Source organism: Mchenga conophoros, linkage group LG16 (genome assembly GCF_057382185.1).
Source record: "Mchenga conophoros isolate Kocher_MC1m ecotype Shallow Benthic linkage group LG16, M_conophoros_male_GT1.1, whole genome shotgun sequence".
Lineage (NCBI taxonomy): Eukaryota > Metazoa > Chordata > Actinopteri > Cichliformes > Cichlidae > Mchenga > Mchenga conophoros.
In genome coordinates, this window is record NC_140541.1 from 19,632,998 (window position 1) to 19,648,065 (window position 15,068).

At 40.4% G+C, this 15,068-nt stretch overlaps 1 protein-coding gene across 5 annotated transcripts in view; it reads right to left on the bottom strand.

Moving 5' to 3' along the window:
• Window positions 1-3,239: 3,239 nt before the first annotated feature.
• myo16 (myosin XVI) overlaps window positions 3,240-15,068 on the bottom strand; it is a 102,615-nt gene continuing 90,786 nt past the window's right edge. For 3 of the 5 annotated variants that reach the window (XM_085248701.1, XM_085248702.1, XM_085248699.1), the window contains exons 34-35: window positions 14,413-14,498; window positions 3,240-6,641 (exon numbers count right to left, since the gene is read on the bottom strand). In XM_085248701.1, the coding sequence (XP_085104827.1) occupies window positions 6,495-6,641; window positions 14,413-14,498 (233 nt within the window). In that variant the 3' untranslated portion in view covers window positions 3,240-6,494. Of the gene's footprint in view, window positions 6,642-9,541; window positions 9,652-14,412; window positions 14,499-15,068 lie in introns of all 5 variants that reach the window. The other 2 variants (XM_085248703.1, XR_014888895.1) reach the window with 2 other exon arrangements.

The window sequence follows — 15,068 nt, forward strand, 5'->3', positions numbered from 1 at the left end:
AAGAGCAAAGTGAATAAGACAAAACAAAGGATAAATAAAGGCAAACTTGACCACATAGGGACCTAAATGGGAAACAAAGAAAAGGAGGCTTCTTTGATTCAGTGCTAGCTGGTGTACTGTCGAAGGGCTGTTCAGTCTAAATTGCCTCTGGGTCATTTATCCCCTCCTCCCATGTGATGGTGGATCTTTTCAACCCTGAAAAAATGACGGAATGGCCCTCGTGCCACTTATGGTGGAAGAGATAAATTAGAGAAGAGACCTCAGATGCTGGGGAGTAAGATTTAGATTGATGGTCAAACAGTGGATGAGAATACCTCCATTGCCCCTGTGTTAACTCTTAAAGTGGATTTTTTTATGAAAAGAAAGGAAGACAAAAAAAGTTGTTTTGCACATTATTGCTGAAATAGTCACAGAACATTAAAAGCTGAGGTTTCATGCATTCTTATTTTGTTATATTACAGAGCGTGTGAAATGAATAATAATGATTTTATTTATTAAAGGATAATTACAGCAAATGTTCTATAGTGAGTGTGCTTATAGCGTACCTCTTTTACTCATCATTTTAAAGCTTCTTTAGCAATATTAGCATCATAGAACTGTCTTGTGTTTTCTTTCAAAAGCAGAAGTTGGAGTGGTAATTACTATGTTACTAAATTATCAGCTAAGGGTACCTAGCTTGGTTAAAGCAAGCTGCACTAAAATACTGTATGGGGATAATACATACTTTCTAATTATTACTAAGTAACAGACTAATAAAAAACTGGAACACAACTTATCCAAAGTGAGGCACAAACTTCTTGGATGGCTTTACAACACAGCAAGATACAAAAAAAATCAGTCAGATAATCTATTAAAATGTTCCAAAAGACACCAACAGCACATATACAGTTCAGAACTTGAGTTTCAGGCATTTTTGCATTGGCTGTGTTTTTTTAACTTCTGAGGTTTTTCCTTGGAAGGTACTCAAGGAAGAAAAACAAATGCCTTAGGCAGAAACAGACTCACTGGAACTTGTCATCAAATGCTACTTGACCTCACATGTACAACGAGTCACTTCTAAGTGACTTATTTGTGATTCACTTGTTATTAGAAATGCCTTTTCACTCTTCAGCATGTTTTGCACCCATATAATCAGTTAAAATGGTTCAGCCTGAATCATCCAAACCTTCCAAATCTGATTGTAATTCAAAGTTGATATTTTATCCCCCACAAAGTGGCATCTACAAACATTTTCCGGTTTTTCTACAGGATCCTGCAGTGTGCAAGCAAAAGTTTGTTGAACTGCTAATATTTTTGGAGGAATATTCTAGCACGCATACATTATGCAAGTTTTATTAGGATAAATATTTACAGTTACCATTATCCTTGCGTGCATTAGAAGCAACTAAATGAGCAAATACAAATGAATGTGTGTTTTTCTAAGAGGTTAAGACTGTTCAGTATTCTGCTATTCTGATAAAGAAACACTTGATAAGATCTTCTGCATGACTAAAGAGCTTTGTGAGATTTGTAGGGCTACCATGTAAATATATGTTAAAATATATGTTAAATATAAAACCTCAAACCAATATCTAAAATTGTTTGTATTTGCGTTTGTATGTTTATACGATTGCTACAGAATGAACGAAAACCCCAATGCAGTTCTATTAACAACCAATAATCCAACTATAATAATCCAAAGTTATGCCAGTTTGTTTAACTGGGCAATATAAATTTAATGTGACTTGATGATGACGTTTCTAACTCCAGAGTACACAGTTGACACACCTGGCAGTGCGTGTGTTAGTGCCCTTTGATAGAAGCCGTCTACAGTGATACACACTAAGGCATCAACTTCAAACGCTGGCTCCCCCCCTCTGAGGTGAAGCTTTCCAGTGACGCTTGAGGCAAACACTTTTTTTGGTAGATTGGAAAACAAACAGACAACTGAATCCTGCTTGTCTTGACCTGATTACTAACTGAAAAACCACAGGTTAGTAAATAGCTAGAAGCACACCCTCTCATCATGGGAAATGTCACTTCAACCAAGCATTATGCTCAACACTGCATGTATTGCGCTCCTCTTGTCATAATGTGTGCTTCATGGAAATATTAAGACACATACACACATGCGCACACATAAAAAAAGCCCCACCAAAGTACATCACTGGAAACACTGGACAAATATTGGACTTTAATTACTAATCACTGTATTACGTTGTACTTATACTTCTTTACGGATTCATTGCTTTTATTTGCTTACTTAAGCAGCTACATTGCAGCATTGTGGTCATACATAAAAATGTTTAACTCACTAGAAAGTTTATAAAGTATCAGAACCATCTCAACTATGTTTCTGGTGCCTTTTGGAGCATTTTTACTGTCATCATTTGACAAATAATATGGCTTGCTATGGAATCCAAAAAGTCAAAGTAATTTTATTGGTGTGGTACTTGTCACCAGCTAGTGTCTGTGACACCCAGGACAGGAATTGGCAGGGGAGTGCGAGGGGATGGGAGGTTTCCAGCACAAAAAAACAATAAAATGAGAAATGACTATCACTTTTAATATCTGGTGATCCCTTGAGAGCAGAGAGGACATGTCAGGGGTCTGGGATGATCTGTATCCCATTCTGTTCACATTTTTCATTATGTCACCCCACCACTACTACTTTTTGAACTTGAAAACTACCCCTATTTAAATAAAAGAGAAATCAACAGGAATCATAGTCAAACGTGACTAAATTCCATAGAAAGTTGAATGCTGTAGCTTTTTATTTGAAATTGCAGTTATGCAGAGCATCTTGCACAGTTTGTTGATTTTGCAAGTGATGGAGTAATGGGCTGACAAGAGAGGAACTGTCTGGAGGCTTGCAGATGTGGGTTAAAAAAAAAAAAACAGGTTACACTTTGTAGCAAGCGGAAAAATCTTTTGTCAAAACAGACTTTTTATTTTTAGAAATATGCTTTATCTGAACTTTTATTTATTCTTTCCTGAAACTGATTTTGTGCCGATGCTCAAGTGACACGGCCGGCCAAATAATGCAAGTAGAAGGGGGATTTAAATCTGGCATCTTAAAACAGTTGTATTGCTGCATTTGATTGTGAGTGTTTGAAAAAAGGTCAATGCTAAAACTGAGGGTTCACAATTAGGTTTTACAAACAATGGGTAATGTCACAGTGGCTACTTAAATATAGACACACACACACACACACACACACACACACACACACACACACACACACACACACAGACTCGCATTGACACAATTGTGCTTTATTGCTGTACAAGTACAGTACTTAAAAAATTGGGAACATAATAATTCTGAAATATCACAATCATTTTTTTCTTTCCACAAACACATATGTATGCAGATTAAAATATACTGTATGTCATGTACAAAAGAAAGATTACAATAAAAAAAAAAAAAAACAACAACAACAACAATATGAAAGGCAGTGCTGAAATATCATGTCTCTCTGGACAACTATAAGTGGACTGGAGACAATAGATGGCCATTGTACACTGGCAGTAGCACCAGAGAGGTGATCTCAGAGCAGAGGATTTATAGATTCCTGGCTAACGAATATGACTGGCAGTATTTTGGCTGCCGGAGCTTACTTCAGAGTGAGCGAATTCATCAAGATTTGTATGTGATGAAGTGGACATATTAGCAGATGGGTTTATGTGGATATGGATGGATGATGTGTTTAGCCGAGACAGTGGGGGACAGTGGAGTGATTCACAGTGCAGAGGGAAGCAGTTCTTCACATTAGACAGCCTTTATCTTTTCTGCACGAGCATGTTATACGGGGAGGACACCCAACATGTGGTCATGCAAGGTAAAAACCACTGATATGCTTTAAAATACAATTTAAAAATGTCCTCATTTCATGACTTCCATAAACATAAGTATACACAAAACTGCACACGACCAACCATAACTCTGATTATACTGAAGGATAAATACCAAAGCTAGAAATTCTTTCAATGGCATTAGCAAGGTTGACGAGCTTAGTCTTGGTTCCTGTCTTTTGTTTGATCGCAGATGAAACACACAACTACTTGTGTGAAAATGTTTGATATATTTCTCCATTGCAGTGCTCATGCAGCCCCAAATCACAGTGCACAAGGTGTGATATATGGGGCAAATCAATACCTTATACTTGCTTGAAAAAAAATGAACTGCATACACAACTTCTGAAGACAATAATCACATTAAGCAGTTAGGTACACTGTTTTGATTCAGGCGCATGTTCCGGTAATAAGATACAAAGAGATTCAAAGATGTGCACAGGATGGTGGAATAAAAATTTTGCATTTGTACATTCAGCCAGTCAGACCAAAACACAACTGGGCAAGTTCGCCTTCAACGGGCTCTTGAATATTTGTGCACCTTCGCACGCCGACAACAACCGAAATCGATCCTGCGATGGCGCTGCTAATTTGCAATTCTGAACCAATTTAAATGCCTTGTGGGTGATCAGTGGGAATGAGAAATCTATTAGAGCTATTGATACTTGGAGGCTCTAACAATTCAGACTGGATCTTTAAAGATCAAACACCTTGTCTAGACACACCCAGCCCATTACAGAGGTCAACACAACACCACATAAACATTGTGCAATAAAACATCCATATACATTTAGAACATCTGCATTGCATCAGGGAGCAGAACAATGGGGTCGAAGGGGAATAAACAAATCATTAAATAGAGTATAAACGAATTTTCATAACCGTAGACAGTCGTTCTAAAAAAAAGAAAAAAAAAGAAAAGATATTCACATCTTAAAATAGACCTCTTTCTCTCAGCATTGCATCTAACCCGAGACATTCTTCAATCTCAGTTTCACCATACACAGTATTATATACTCATCCTTGTCTTTCATCTTCAAGGTCAACCGCCGTGCTTTTCTTCTATAGTAAAAGCTAAAACATATGACACCATTCACTATTTACACTGTGGCTACCATGGAAACACCCGTAAAGCCGGTTTGATCCACTGGAGGAGGTGGGGTGGGTCAAGTAGGGGAAAGGGCAAGGGGGTCTGTTTGTTTTGGGTCAAGTACGGGAAAGGAAAAGAAGATGAGGACAGGACAGAGAAGGTAAAAAATAGGCGCCTGCGAGGACACAACAACGAAGTAGGGATCTGTACAATAATCAGGTTCATCTGTGCGTGAGGTCTCCTGAAAAACGCATTAACCTGTTCAGATGCTGATGAGACACGTTAAGAGTGTGAACAGTTTTATACCCATTTTAAACACTTTTTAATGTTTTTAGTCCACACAGGATCACCAGTGAACTGCAACAACAGCTATGATTTGGTCATTTGTCAGTCTGTACATACAGTATACAAGCATAAGGAGACTACCGTACGCATCAGTTTTAATAACTATACTTGTTAGTTTAGATATAGCTTTCACACATTGTATCACTTTGGCACAGAGTTTCATGTTCAGAACATGAACTAAATACCTATCGGCTAAAGCTTTTTTTTTCTTTTCTTTTTTTAAAATCTCAGCTTTACCTTTATACATAAAGCCAAAGTATGCTCATTAGTTGGATCCCCGTCTCCTAGTAAAGGTAAGTGCAGTAGTTTAGGATTGGCCAGAGGGCTTTCTCACAGGCTGGTGGTAACAAGGGGGAAGAGAAGTGCACCTTGGGATAATACTGAGGTTACCCTGACCCCGGGCCCCTTGCTGCCAGGGCTGCAGTAGCACTTAGAGCCCACACATGAGACGCTAAATGAGAGCTGTGTACCTGAAAAAGGTCCCATGTCTAAGCCAGTAAAGTGTTGTTCAAAACTGAAGGTCTCCAGAGGCGTTGGTTGACTTGTAAACTTTCTGAGACTTTCTGAGGTGTGCACATATGAGAAAGCATCACACGGGAACATCACAGCACGTCAAGTATAATCAGCACCGGGTTTTAGAGTGGAGCTCATTTTAATGCAGCAGCTCATCTTATGAGGCCATACGATCCAAATCAGATGGCCATTCGGCATCTAAACCCCAGGTCAACTACTTTGCTTGTAAGCCTCCTATTGATCAGCGTCAGTCATTTCATCTTAGAAGAGCTGAAAATAAATAGACAAGTCAGTGTTTTTCTCTTTTTGATCATATATGTCATCACAGACTATCCCGCATCTATTCTTTTTCTGCTTTGCAGTCATTTTTCATGGATATCAGTTAGTATCAGTTAGCTGTCACATGGTGCTGAGTTTCTATCACATAAGTAAGGGAATCCCCCACAGTTGAGTGCAAAGGGAAAAAGCAGGACCTTCACCCCACGGACTAGGCTCATTCTTGGAGCTTCAGCTTAGTCAATGGGGACAGAGGTTAACAGATCAAAAACAAACAAAAAAAAGGGAAACGAATAAAATTGAAAAGCTCGTGGAAGTGTGGCTGAAGAAAGAGGGAGGAACTTCATAGCCAACGTATGTGACTTTATCAGAAAACCTCCATCATGGAGGGGCCTTCCTGTTGGTCCAGAGCAGTGTGGGGGGCAGGGGTGGGGACTTAGGTGGGCGTGGGGGGCAGGGGTGGGGACTTAGGCGGGCGGCGCTTCCAGTCACTCCGCCCCTCACACTGCAATCGCCGCCATCGCAGAAGCTCTCCAAGGGCGGCGCTCTCATCCCCGTTGGACAGACGTAGCCGCTGGAACACCTGGGGCACAGAAGGAAGAATACAAGGTTAGGAAAGGAGGCTAGGGTTTGCTGAGGAGATGCAGCACACTGAAAAATCCAAAAGATTAACGACAGGAAGTCCAATTGACAAGCCATGATCGGAGCGGAGGGGTGGGATGATAAACAGTGACTGCACAAGCATCATAAAAATAATAACATTAACAGGGCAAAAAAAAACAACAACAACAGCCTGGTCATCCAAACCTGATTAGAAACTGGGAGGTAGGGGTGTTATGCTGGCAGCTGGTGGCCTAAGAAAAAAGAGCTCAAAGGTGAACGCTTTTAAGACAAAGATCCAAATATCCCACTGTTGTTTTGTTCATTTTAATAAATACTATGAAAACACTCTCTCTCTCTCTCTCTGTGATTTCAACTTTCCTTACCCCCACTGCTGCACCCTAAACCTACTGCTTGCTACTGACGATGTAAAGCTTCAAAAACACCTTTAAGTGCTCCCACGGGCCCTATGAAACAACTATTAACAAAGTTGTTTCTCTTCACACCTATCAGTTTTTCCACTCTGCTGAAGTACGAGCAGTGAGCTAAATCAGCTCAGTAGTACCTATAATGTAACATTTTCCAAGTCAACTGCCAGACATGTCATGTGTTTAGTGAGGGAGTCATAGGCTATGCCACACACACACACAGACCGGGGAAAAAACATTGCACTGATTGGATACTCTGACAAACATACCTGCACATACCTACTATACATGCACACCCAAACGCTCAAACATACATTGAGATAGATTGCCTGCACTAGCACAATACTCAACAAGCTAATCCATAATTTACACCTCCCTGCCAGGCTATTCTTTGCACTGGCGCCAGCGAGGAACACCGGCTACTGGAACAGAAAATAAGTAGGAACACTGTGTCCCTCTGCAATGCATGACTGTACTGTTCATGGACACACACATACACAGAGACACACACACAGTAAACATCAGATACAGTTTTTTTCAAATTAATAACTGTGAAACATTTACGGTTTCTGGCCTTGATGTCTGAAATGTAAAACAGTTTAATGCTTGTCTTCAAAATGTCATCATGACATCGAGGCGAGATGACAAAGTTAAGTTTAGAAAATAAAATCGCTTTTTGACATTTCAAAGCTGTCTGATGGCGACTTTACTCCAGATAACAGCACTCTGAAATCTAAACCACACCCTTCTGTGTTGGGGGAAGTGGTGGGGGGATGGGTTTAGATCCATACCAACATGTGAATGGATTGTTATGGTAATAGCATGGTAATGTGGGATAGTAGTCATTCCAAACTGTCACTCACAGGAAGGATATCCCGAGGCCACAAAATATTCCAATAAGCTCAGAGCTTTTCCACATAAAACGCACACATTCCCAGGTGTAAACAGCTACTGCATGCACGCTACTGTGTATACACCCTCAGATACAGAAAACTAAAACACCGCGTTCTCTGATTGTTTGTACCCACAGCACTAGATATGACTTAGGATTTCACAGAATATAAATTGCATTTTTTATTATCTGACAAACAATAACACATGAAATTCCAAAAGAGTTTCTTTTATGTGTTAGTCAAAGCAGATAGAAAAAAAGAGAAAGGTCACTAAACAGCTAATATTTCTATAACTGGGTGGCCAAGGACAGGTCGATCAAAGAGAATAAAACAAGTAGAATAAAAGAAACTGCAGACAGGATGATATGTTGCTATCTCGGGATGACTTATGTGTGATGTTTTCCTTTGATATTCCCCTGAATAGTTCCTGTGGAGTCATGTAAGGATCTCTGTCTAGTCCGATACATTTTAAGAATAGGTGTCACATGTCACATGTTCCCGAGTAGCACATGTGACCACTCCTATTTCAAATGCCCTGCCAAGTCATTGTCTGAAGGGATAAACAAAAATATCAATCTTTGTACCATTCAATCATTTAGCAGTCTGTCAAGTCTTTATATAATTAGTCTAGACTGCTGCTCGCTATTCACGGCGAAGACCCAAACAAACCAGTCCATTCATTCTTAAATGAGCTGCCCATTCATCTTCCTTCATCCTTTCCTTTTTATTTATCCCAGTAGTTCTGAGAAACCTACATAAAAACGGTCTAGCACAGAGTTATTCCCACCTCACGATCGTGTATAAACTCACAGTGATGAAGGTGATCAAGAAAGCGAAACACCGGTGAACAGCGATGATGCAGTGATGCCAGAGAGAGTCTGAGGAAGGGTTAAAAGGGAATCGAGTGATGGATTCAGCAACGTAAAAATCCCAGCAGATGAAGAGCAATAAAAACTGCAGCTCGAGCTTGAGACTCTCAGGAAAAACACTGTATAGTGACTTTTTGTGCTGAGGAGGACAGCAACAAAAAGGAACAAGTGCAATTGCCTAAGGATTTCTCCACATGTGTGGGTATTCAGATCTATTTAACCTGTGAGCTGCAGTTTCCTTCCAGAAATGAGGGATAAAAAAAGAAGAGCGTAAATGTCATCGACTCAGGATTCCTCTGACTCCTGAGAGCCGAGATGATGTCCTGCAACAGCAGTGGTTTTCAAAAATGCTTCTCCAGTGACCCATATTTTCAGAAGATTTGATTTTTTATGACAACTGCCAGAAATTCTGATTAGAATTTTTACATCTTATTTTCAGCCATGAGTTCAGACTTCACATCCTGTGTAATATTAAACTAGAATAAATTTCAGGTAACCGCAGCCACCGATTTCCATAAAAGCTAAAACAATAAATTCCCTTCTTACTCCATAAACACATTTTTGCCATTTTAATTTTGACTCAGACAAACCTTCTGGAAGTTTTATGAATCATTACTGATTTGACTGCACACTGGATTGATGAAAAACACTGCGATTAAGGGCAGAGAGGGGCACGGCATGACGTACACTCACCACATCCCTACATGTGCACGAGGGCTCACAGCGAGCCCACCCCCTGTGCCCCCCTCGCTGTTTTAGAGGGCAGCCCCCGCACCGAATGGAGAAAAGTTGAGATGACCCCTCTGGAAAATATAGGAGGCAGTGAGAATAACAGCCAAGCTCATTAGATTCATAGAAAGAGAAAGAAAACAGGCATTTAAGACAACAGCCTAGTCCAAAGTAGATGGTTACATGTGCTTCACACTTTAAAATGCTGTAAGAAAGGAGCACTAAGCAATCACAAACAGGCTTCAGATACTCAATGCACAAGGTGAACTCATCCAATTCTGAATGGAGCGATAAAATATTTCATCAACCTGAGGATTGTCAAGTGGGTACACAGCGTGCCTTTACATCTCTAGTGAAGTTTACCTACGAATAGCGTGCGCTGAACTCTTCTGAGAGTGGAACAGAACGTCCTTTGCTTCTTTGTGCATTAAACACAGAACAACTCAAAAGAAAGAAGCCAAAAAGAAGCCAGTGTTAAGTTTTTGTGTGATATTGGATTTAAACCCTACTCTCTCAAGTGCAAAGTTTCTTTCTTCCTGTGCGGCTCTTCCTGCAAAAAGCAAAAGAAAAGCGTCTGGAATTCTTTAAGTTCTTGAAGACATTTCATCTCTCATCCAAGAAGCTTCTTCAGTTCTAAGAGAGATAAACGCAACATAGAAGAGCCACCTTGACAGCACAAGACTCAGATGTACACCTGCATCTAAAGGACAAAGGTCACTCTTTCAAGGATGCCAGTGTTCACATTTTGGACAAAGACAGATGGTTTGAAAGAGGAATGAAAGCCATCTATGTCCACTGTGAATGATCATATTTGAACAGAGGCGGTGGCTTACGACACCAACTGTCTGCCATCTACAATCCAGTTTTGAGATCCCAACCCAGGAGCATTAACGCCCACTCACACCTTGGGTCAGTTGATCACAATAAGTCACATAATGTTCTGAGGCCATGTCCACACTAATACGTTTTTATTTGAAAAAGCATCTTTTTCTCTCCGCTTTGGCTTTCCGCTCACACTGAAACGGCGTTTTTGGTCAAGGAAAATTGAGCTTTTTGAAAACGCTCTCCAAAGCGGATACATTTGAAAACGGCGTTTTTGCGGCGCAGTGGAGACTGCATAAACTGAGACTTTTTAAAACGATGACGCATTTTAGTCATATGATGCAGTCATGTGACCAGTTAAACTGAGATGGCGGAGCGCATTATGCAGCAATTGTTTTGTTTGCTCTCAATTTTGACAGCCCTTTTAAAGATCAATATCAGTCTGTACATGGTCCAGATAGCTTTTCTTCAAATTCTTTAATTCTCACTCGCTTTTGCAACTTTGTACTTTTGTGTTACTCGCAGCAACAACTCCACCTCATTGTTAGTCCATTAAAAAAACTCGGTGCTTTTCCTCAACATTTTGCTGCAAAATTTCAAAGAGCCGGAAATGAGCAGGTCGAATCGTCTTACATTTCATGCATGCGCAATACAGGAATGTAAGCATTTTCAGTCATTCCAGTGTGGATTTTCAAATTTAGAAGAATTAGTCGACTTAGCATCATAATGGGTTCACCCAAAACCTTGGCTGATTGTGACGCACACTCGTTTTCACATCTTGGCTCGTGTGATTAGTGACCCTCGTAGGGACACTCCCTATAGGGCTTAAATCTGGGTCCCACCAATTGCTCTTAGAACTGAAGAAGCTTCTCAGATGGCACTTTTCTTTCCAAGCTTCTTAGGCTACGTTCACACTGCAGGTCTTAATGCTCAATTCCAATTTTTTGATCAAATCAGATTTTTTGTCTGCTTCTTCACACTACAAATAAAATGTGACAGCAAACGTGCTCTAGTGTGAACCCTCAAGGCGGCCAACATGCGCAAAAAGAAGACGTCACACACAACGCGCTCTGTTTAGACCCAGACCAAACAGTCTTGTTTGACTGATGGCCGTTAATATAAAGACTTGTTTCGGATTTTATGTTTCCCAATTTTGCTTTAAGTTATTTTGTTATTTACATATGGCCTAATAATGATCCTTATTGCTGTTTCAGAGAGGAGCGGTGCTTCAAAGGATAGTTGCAGATTTCTGTCAGAATCTGCAGATTATACAGTACAAATAAAATAGTCACGTTTCTCCAACGCTGTCTTCCCAACAGTTTCACTGGATGGCCAGGAATCGTTCACGATGTCTTCTCGGGTGCTGATAATTGGCGTCTGTCTTGTGTCAGTGACGTAAAAGACGGATTTAATGCGACCTGACCGTTCAAACAACTGTCGCTTTCTGAAACATCAGATATGCATCGGATTCAGTACCACATACGAAAGTGACCCAGATCGGATTTGAAAATATCGGATTTGTGCCGTTCACACTGTCACACCATGATCGGATATGGGTCGCATAGGGTCAAAAAAGTCGGATTTGATGCGCTTTCGCCTGCAGTGTGAATGTAGCTTTAGACTACGATGACCTGGATGACTGAGAACCTTCACAGACATAACGAAAACTATAGGTATAGGTGTTGCTTGTTTTGGACTGATTTGATTTGTTGCCCTTTTTTTCTCTCATCTGCTATGTCACTTTTTTTCTGGAAGTTTAAATTGGTTTTATTTGTTATTTTGATAAGTTGCTTTATTTATTCAGTTGAGTTCTTTCCTGCTAACTTTGGTACAGGCCCCAAACTATGATGTGGGGTTTTTTTTAAACATGTAAAATAAAACCAATTTTTCATCTGTGCTCCACCTGTGTGCATCATCTTAAAAGTTAAAATTAGACTTTCTATGACACACCTTCATCAGTCAGTGGTAAGGCTCAGTTTTCAAAAGGTTCGTCTACAACCATACGGTAGTTAATGAGCTCAACATAATGAGATTCAGAGTATGTGCATTCATGTAAGCATATGAGTGCAAAAAACTAAACAAATATAAACCAAAAATATTTTATCCTGTAATTATACACCTGTCCTTGGAAGCACAAAAAGCTCACATCACAAGTGATGCATGCCACTGAAAGAGGCCACTTCCCTGTCCACTTAAAATGTCAACAAACCCAAACAGAAACCTTATACAGGGAGTGCAGAATTATTAGGCAAGTTGTATTTTTGAGGAATAATTTTATTATTGAACAACAACCATGTTCTCAATGAACCCAAAAAACTCATTAATATCAAAGCTGAATGTTTTTGGAAGTAGTTTTTAGTTTGTTTTTAGTTTTAGCTATTTTAGGGGGATATCTGTGTGTGCAGGTGACTATTACTGTGCATAATTATTAGGCAACTTAACAAAAAACAAATATATACCCATTTCAATTATTGATTTTTACCAGTGAAACCAATATAACATCTCCACATTCACAAATATACATTTCTGACATTCAAAAACAAAACAAAAACAAATCAGCGACCAATATAGCCACCTTTCTTTGCAAGGACACTCAAAAGCCTGCCATCCATGGATTCTGTCAGTGTTTTGATCTGTTCACCATCAACATTGCATGCAGCAGCAACCACAGCCTCCCAGACACTGTTCAGAGAGGTGTACTGTTTTCCCTCCTTGTAAATCTCACATTTGATGATGGACCACAGGTTCTCAATGGGGTTCAGATCAGGTGAACAAGGAGGCCATGTCATTAGTTTTTCTTCTTTTATACCCTTTCTTGCCAGCCACGCTGTGGAGTACTTGGACGCGTGTGATGGAGCATTGTCCTGCATGAAAATCATGTTTTTCTTGAAGGATGCAGACTTCTTCCTGTACCACTGCTTGAAGAAGGTGTCTTCCAGAAACTGGCAGTAGGACTGGGAGTTGAGCTTGACTCCATCCTCAACCCGAAAAGGCCCCACAAGCTCATCTTTGATGATACCAGCCCAAACCAGTACTCCACCTCCACCTTGCTGGCGTCTGAGTCGGACTGGAGCTCTCTGCCCTTTACCAATCCAGCCACGGGCCCATCCATCTGGCCCATCAAGACTCACTCTCATTTCATCAGTCCATAAAACCTTAGAAAAACCAGTCTTGAGATATTTCTTGGCCCAGTCTTGACGTTTCAGCTTGTGTGTCTTGTTCAGTGGTGGTCGTCTTTCAGCCTTTCTTACCTTGGCCATGTCTCTGAGTATTGCACACCTTGTGCTTTTGGGCACTCCAGTGATGTTGCAGCTCTGAAATATGGCCAAACTGGTGGCAAGTGGCATCTTGGCAGCTGCACGCTTGACTTTTCTCAGTTCATGGGCAGTTATTTTGCGCCTTGATTTTTCCACACGCTTCTTGCGACCCTGTTGACTATTTTGAATGAAACGCTTGATTGTTCGATGATCACGCTTCAGAAGCTTTGTAATTTTGAGACTGCTGCATCCCTCTGCAAGATATCTCACTATTTTTGACTTTTCTGAGCCTGTCAAGTCCTTCTTTTGACCCATTTTGCCAAAGGAAAGGACGTTGCCTAATAATTATGCACACCTGATATAGGGTGTTGATGTCATTAGACCACACCCCTTCTCATTACAGAGATGCACATCACCTAATATGCTTCATTGGTAGTAGGCTTTCGAGCCTATACAGCTTGGAGTAAGACAACATGCATGAAGAGGATGATGTGGACAAAATACTCATTTGCCTAATAATTCTGCACTCCCTGTATAGTCGTGCTCTAACTGTGTGTGTGTGTTTAACTGTATACATATATGCATCCCATGACAAGTTTTAAACACACCAAGGTCAGATGCACTTCCGTGTGTTACGTAAAGTGTTGGGGAGTAAGGTTGCAAAGAAAAAACTGCACCTGTTGCCATCTGTACATAGCTTCTGATGAAGGCACCAAAAGTGTGTCTGTGTGTTTAAGTGCCTGTCTTTGTGGTTACCTGAGTATGATGACTATCCATGTGTCTGTGCAAAGAGGGGGTGCTGGAGGAGTTTGACTTGCTGTGACTCTCATCCTCCAGCGACCCTGAACACAAAAAAAGAAGCGTTTCACAAACCACGGATATCTGTCTTCTCAAGTCTTTCCACACACAGGCAGGTAGAGTCTGAAGGACACACCGTTTTTCAAACACAAGCAATCTTAGAGAGGGCTAAGAAACTGTTTTCATGCAAAGAAAAATGTTAAGGCAAGAGTATGGTTTGGTTGCAAAACTCTCTGGGTATTTAAGAATAAAGTAACCACTCTCTGGTTCCAGTAAATCCTTCTCAGTTTCTCAGGTCACCTGATTATACCATTTAATTTCACTCTCGTTATTTGTAACTCTAACTCCACTTACCAATCTTCCCAGCCTGCAACTACTTTTATTTCAGTCCACTCCACAATGAATTGAAGTGATTGTGCGGATCTGGCATTACAATGGCTAAAAGGAGAGTTTGCAGCTAAGACTGGCCTGGTGTATGACTTTGTCACTCCACAGGTAGAGCCGGTGGAACTGTATTTCTTATTTACAACCACATGGCATTTTAACTACTTTTTACTAACTGTAAACTATAAGTAGACTGACACCCATTAATCTCTAGATGCATAGTTACGTAC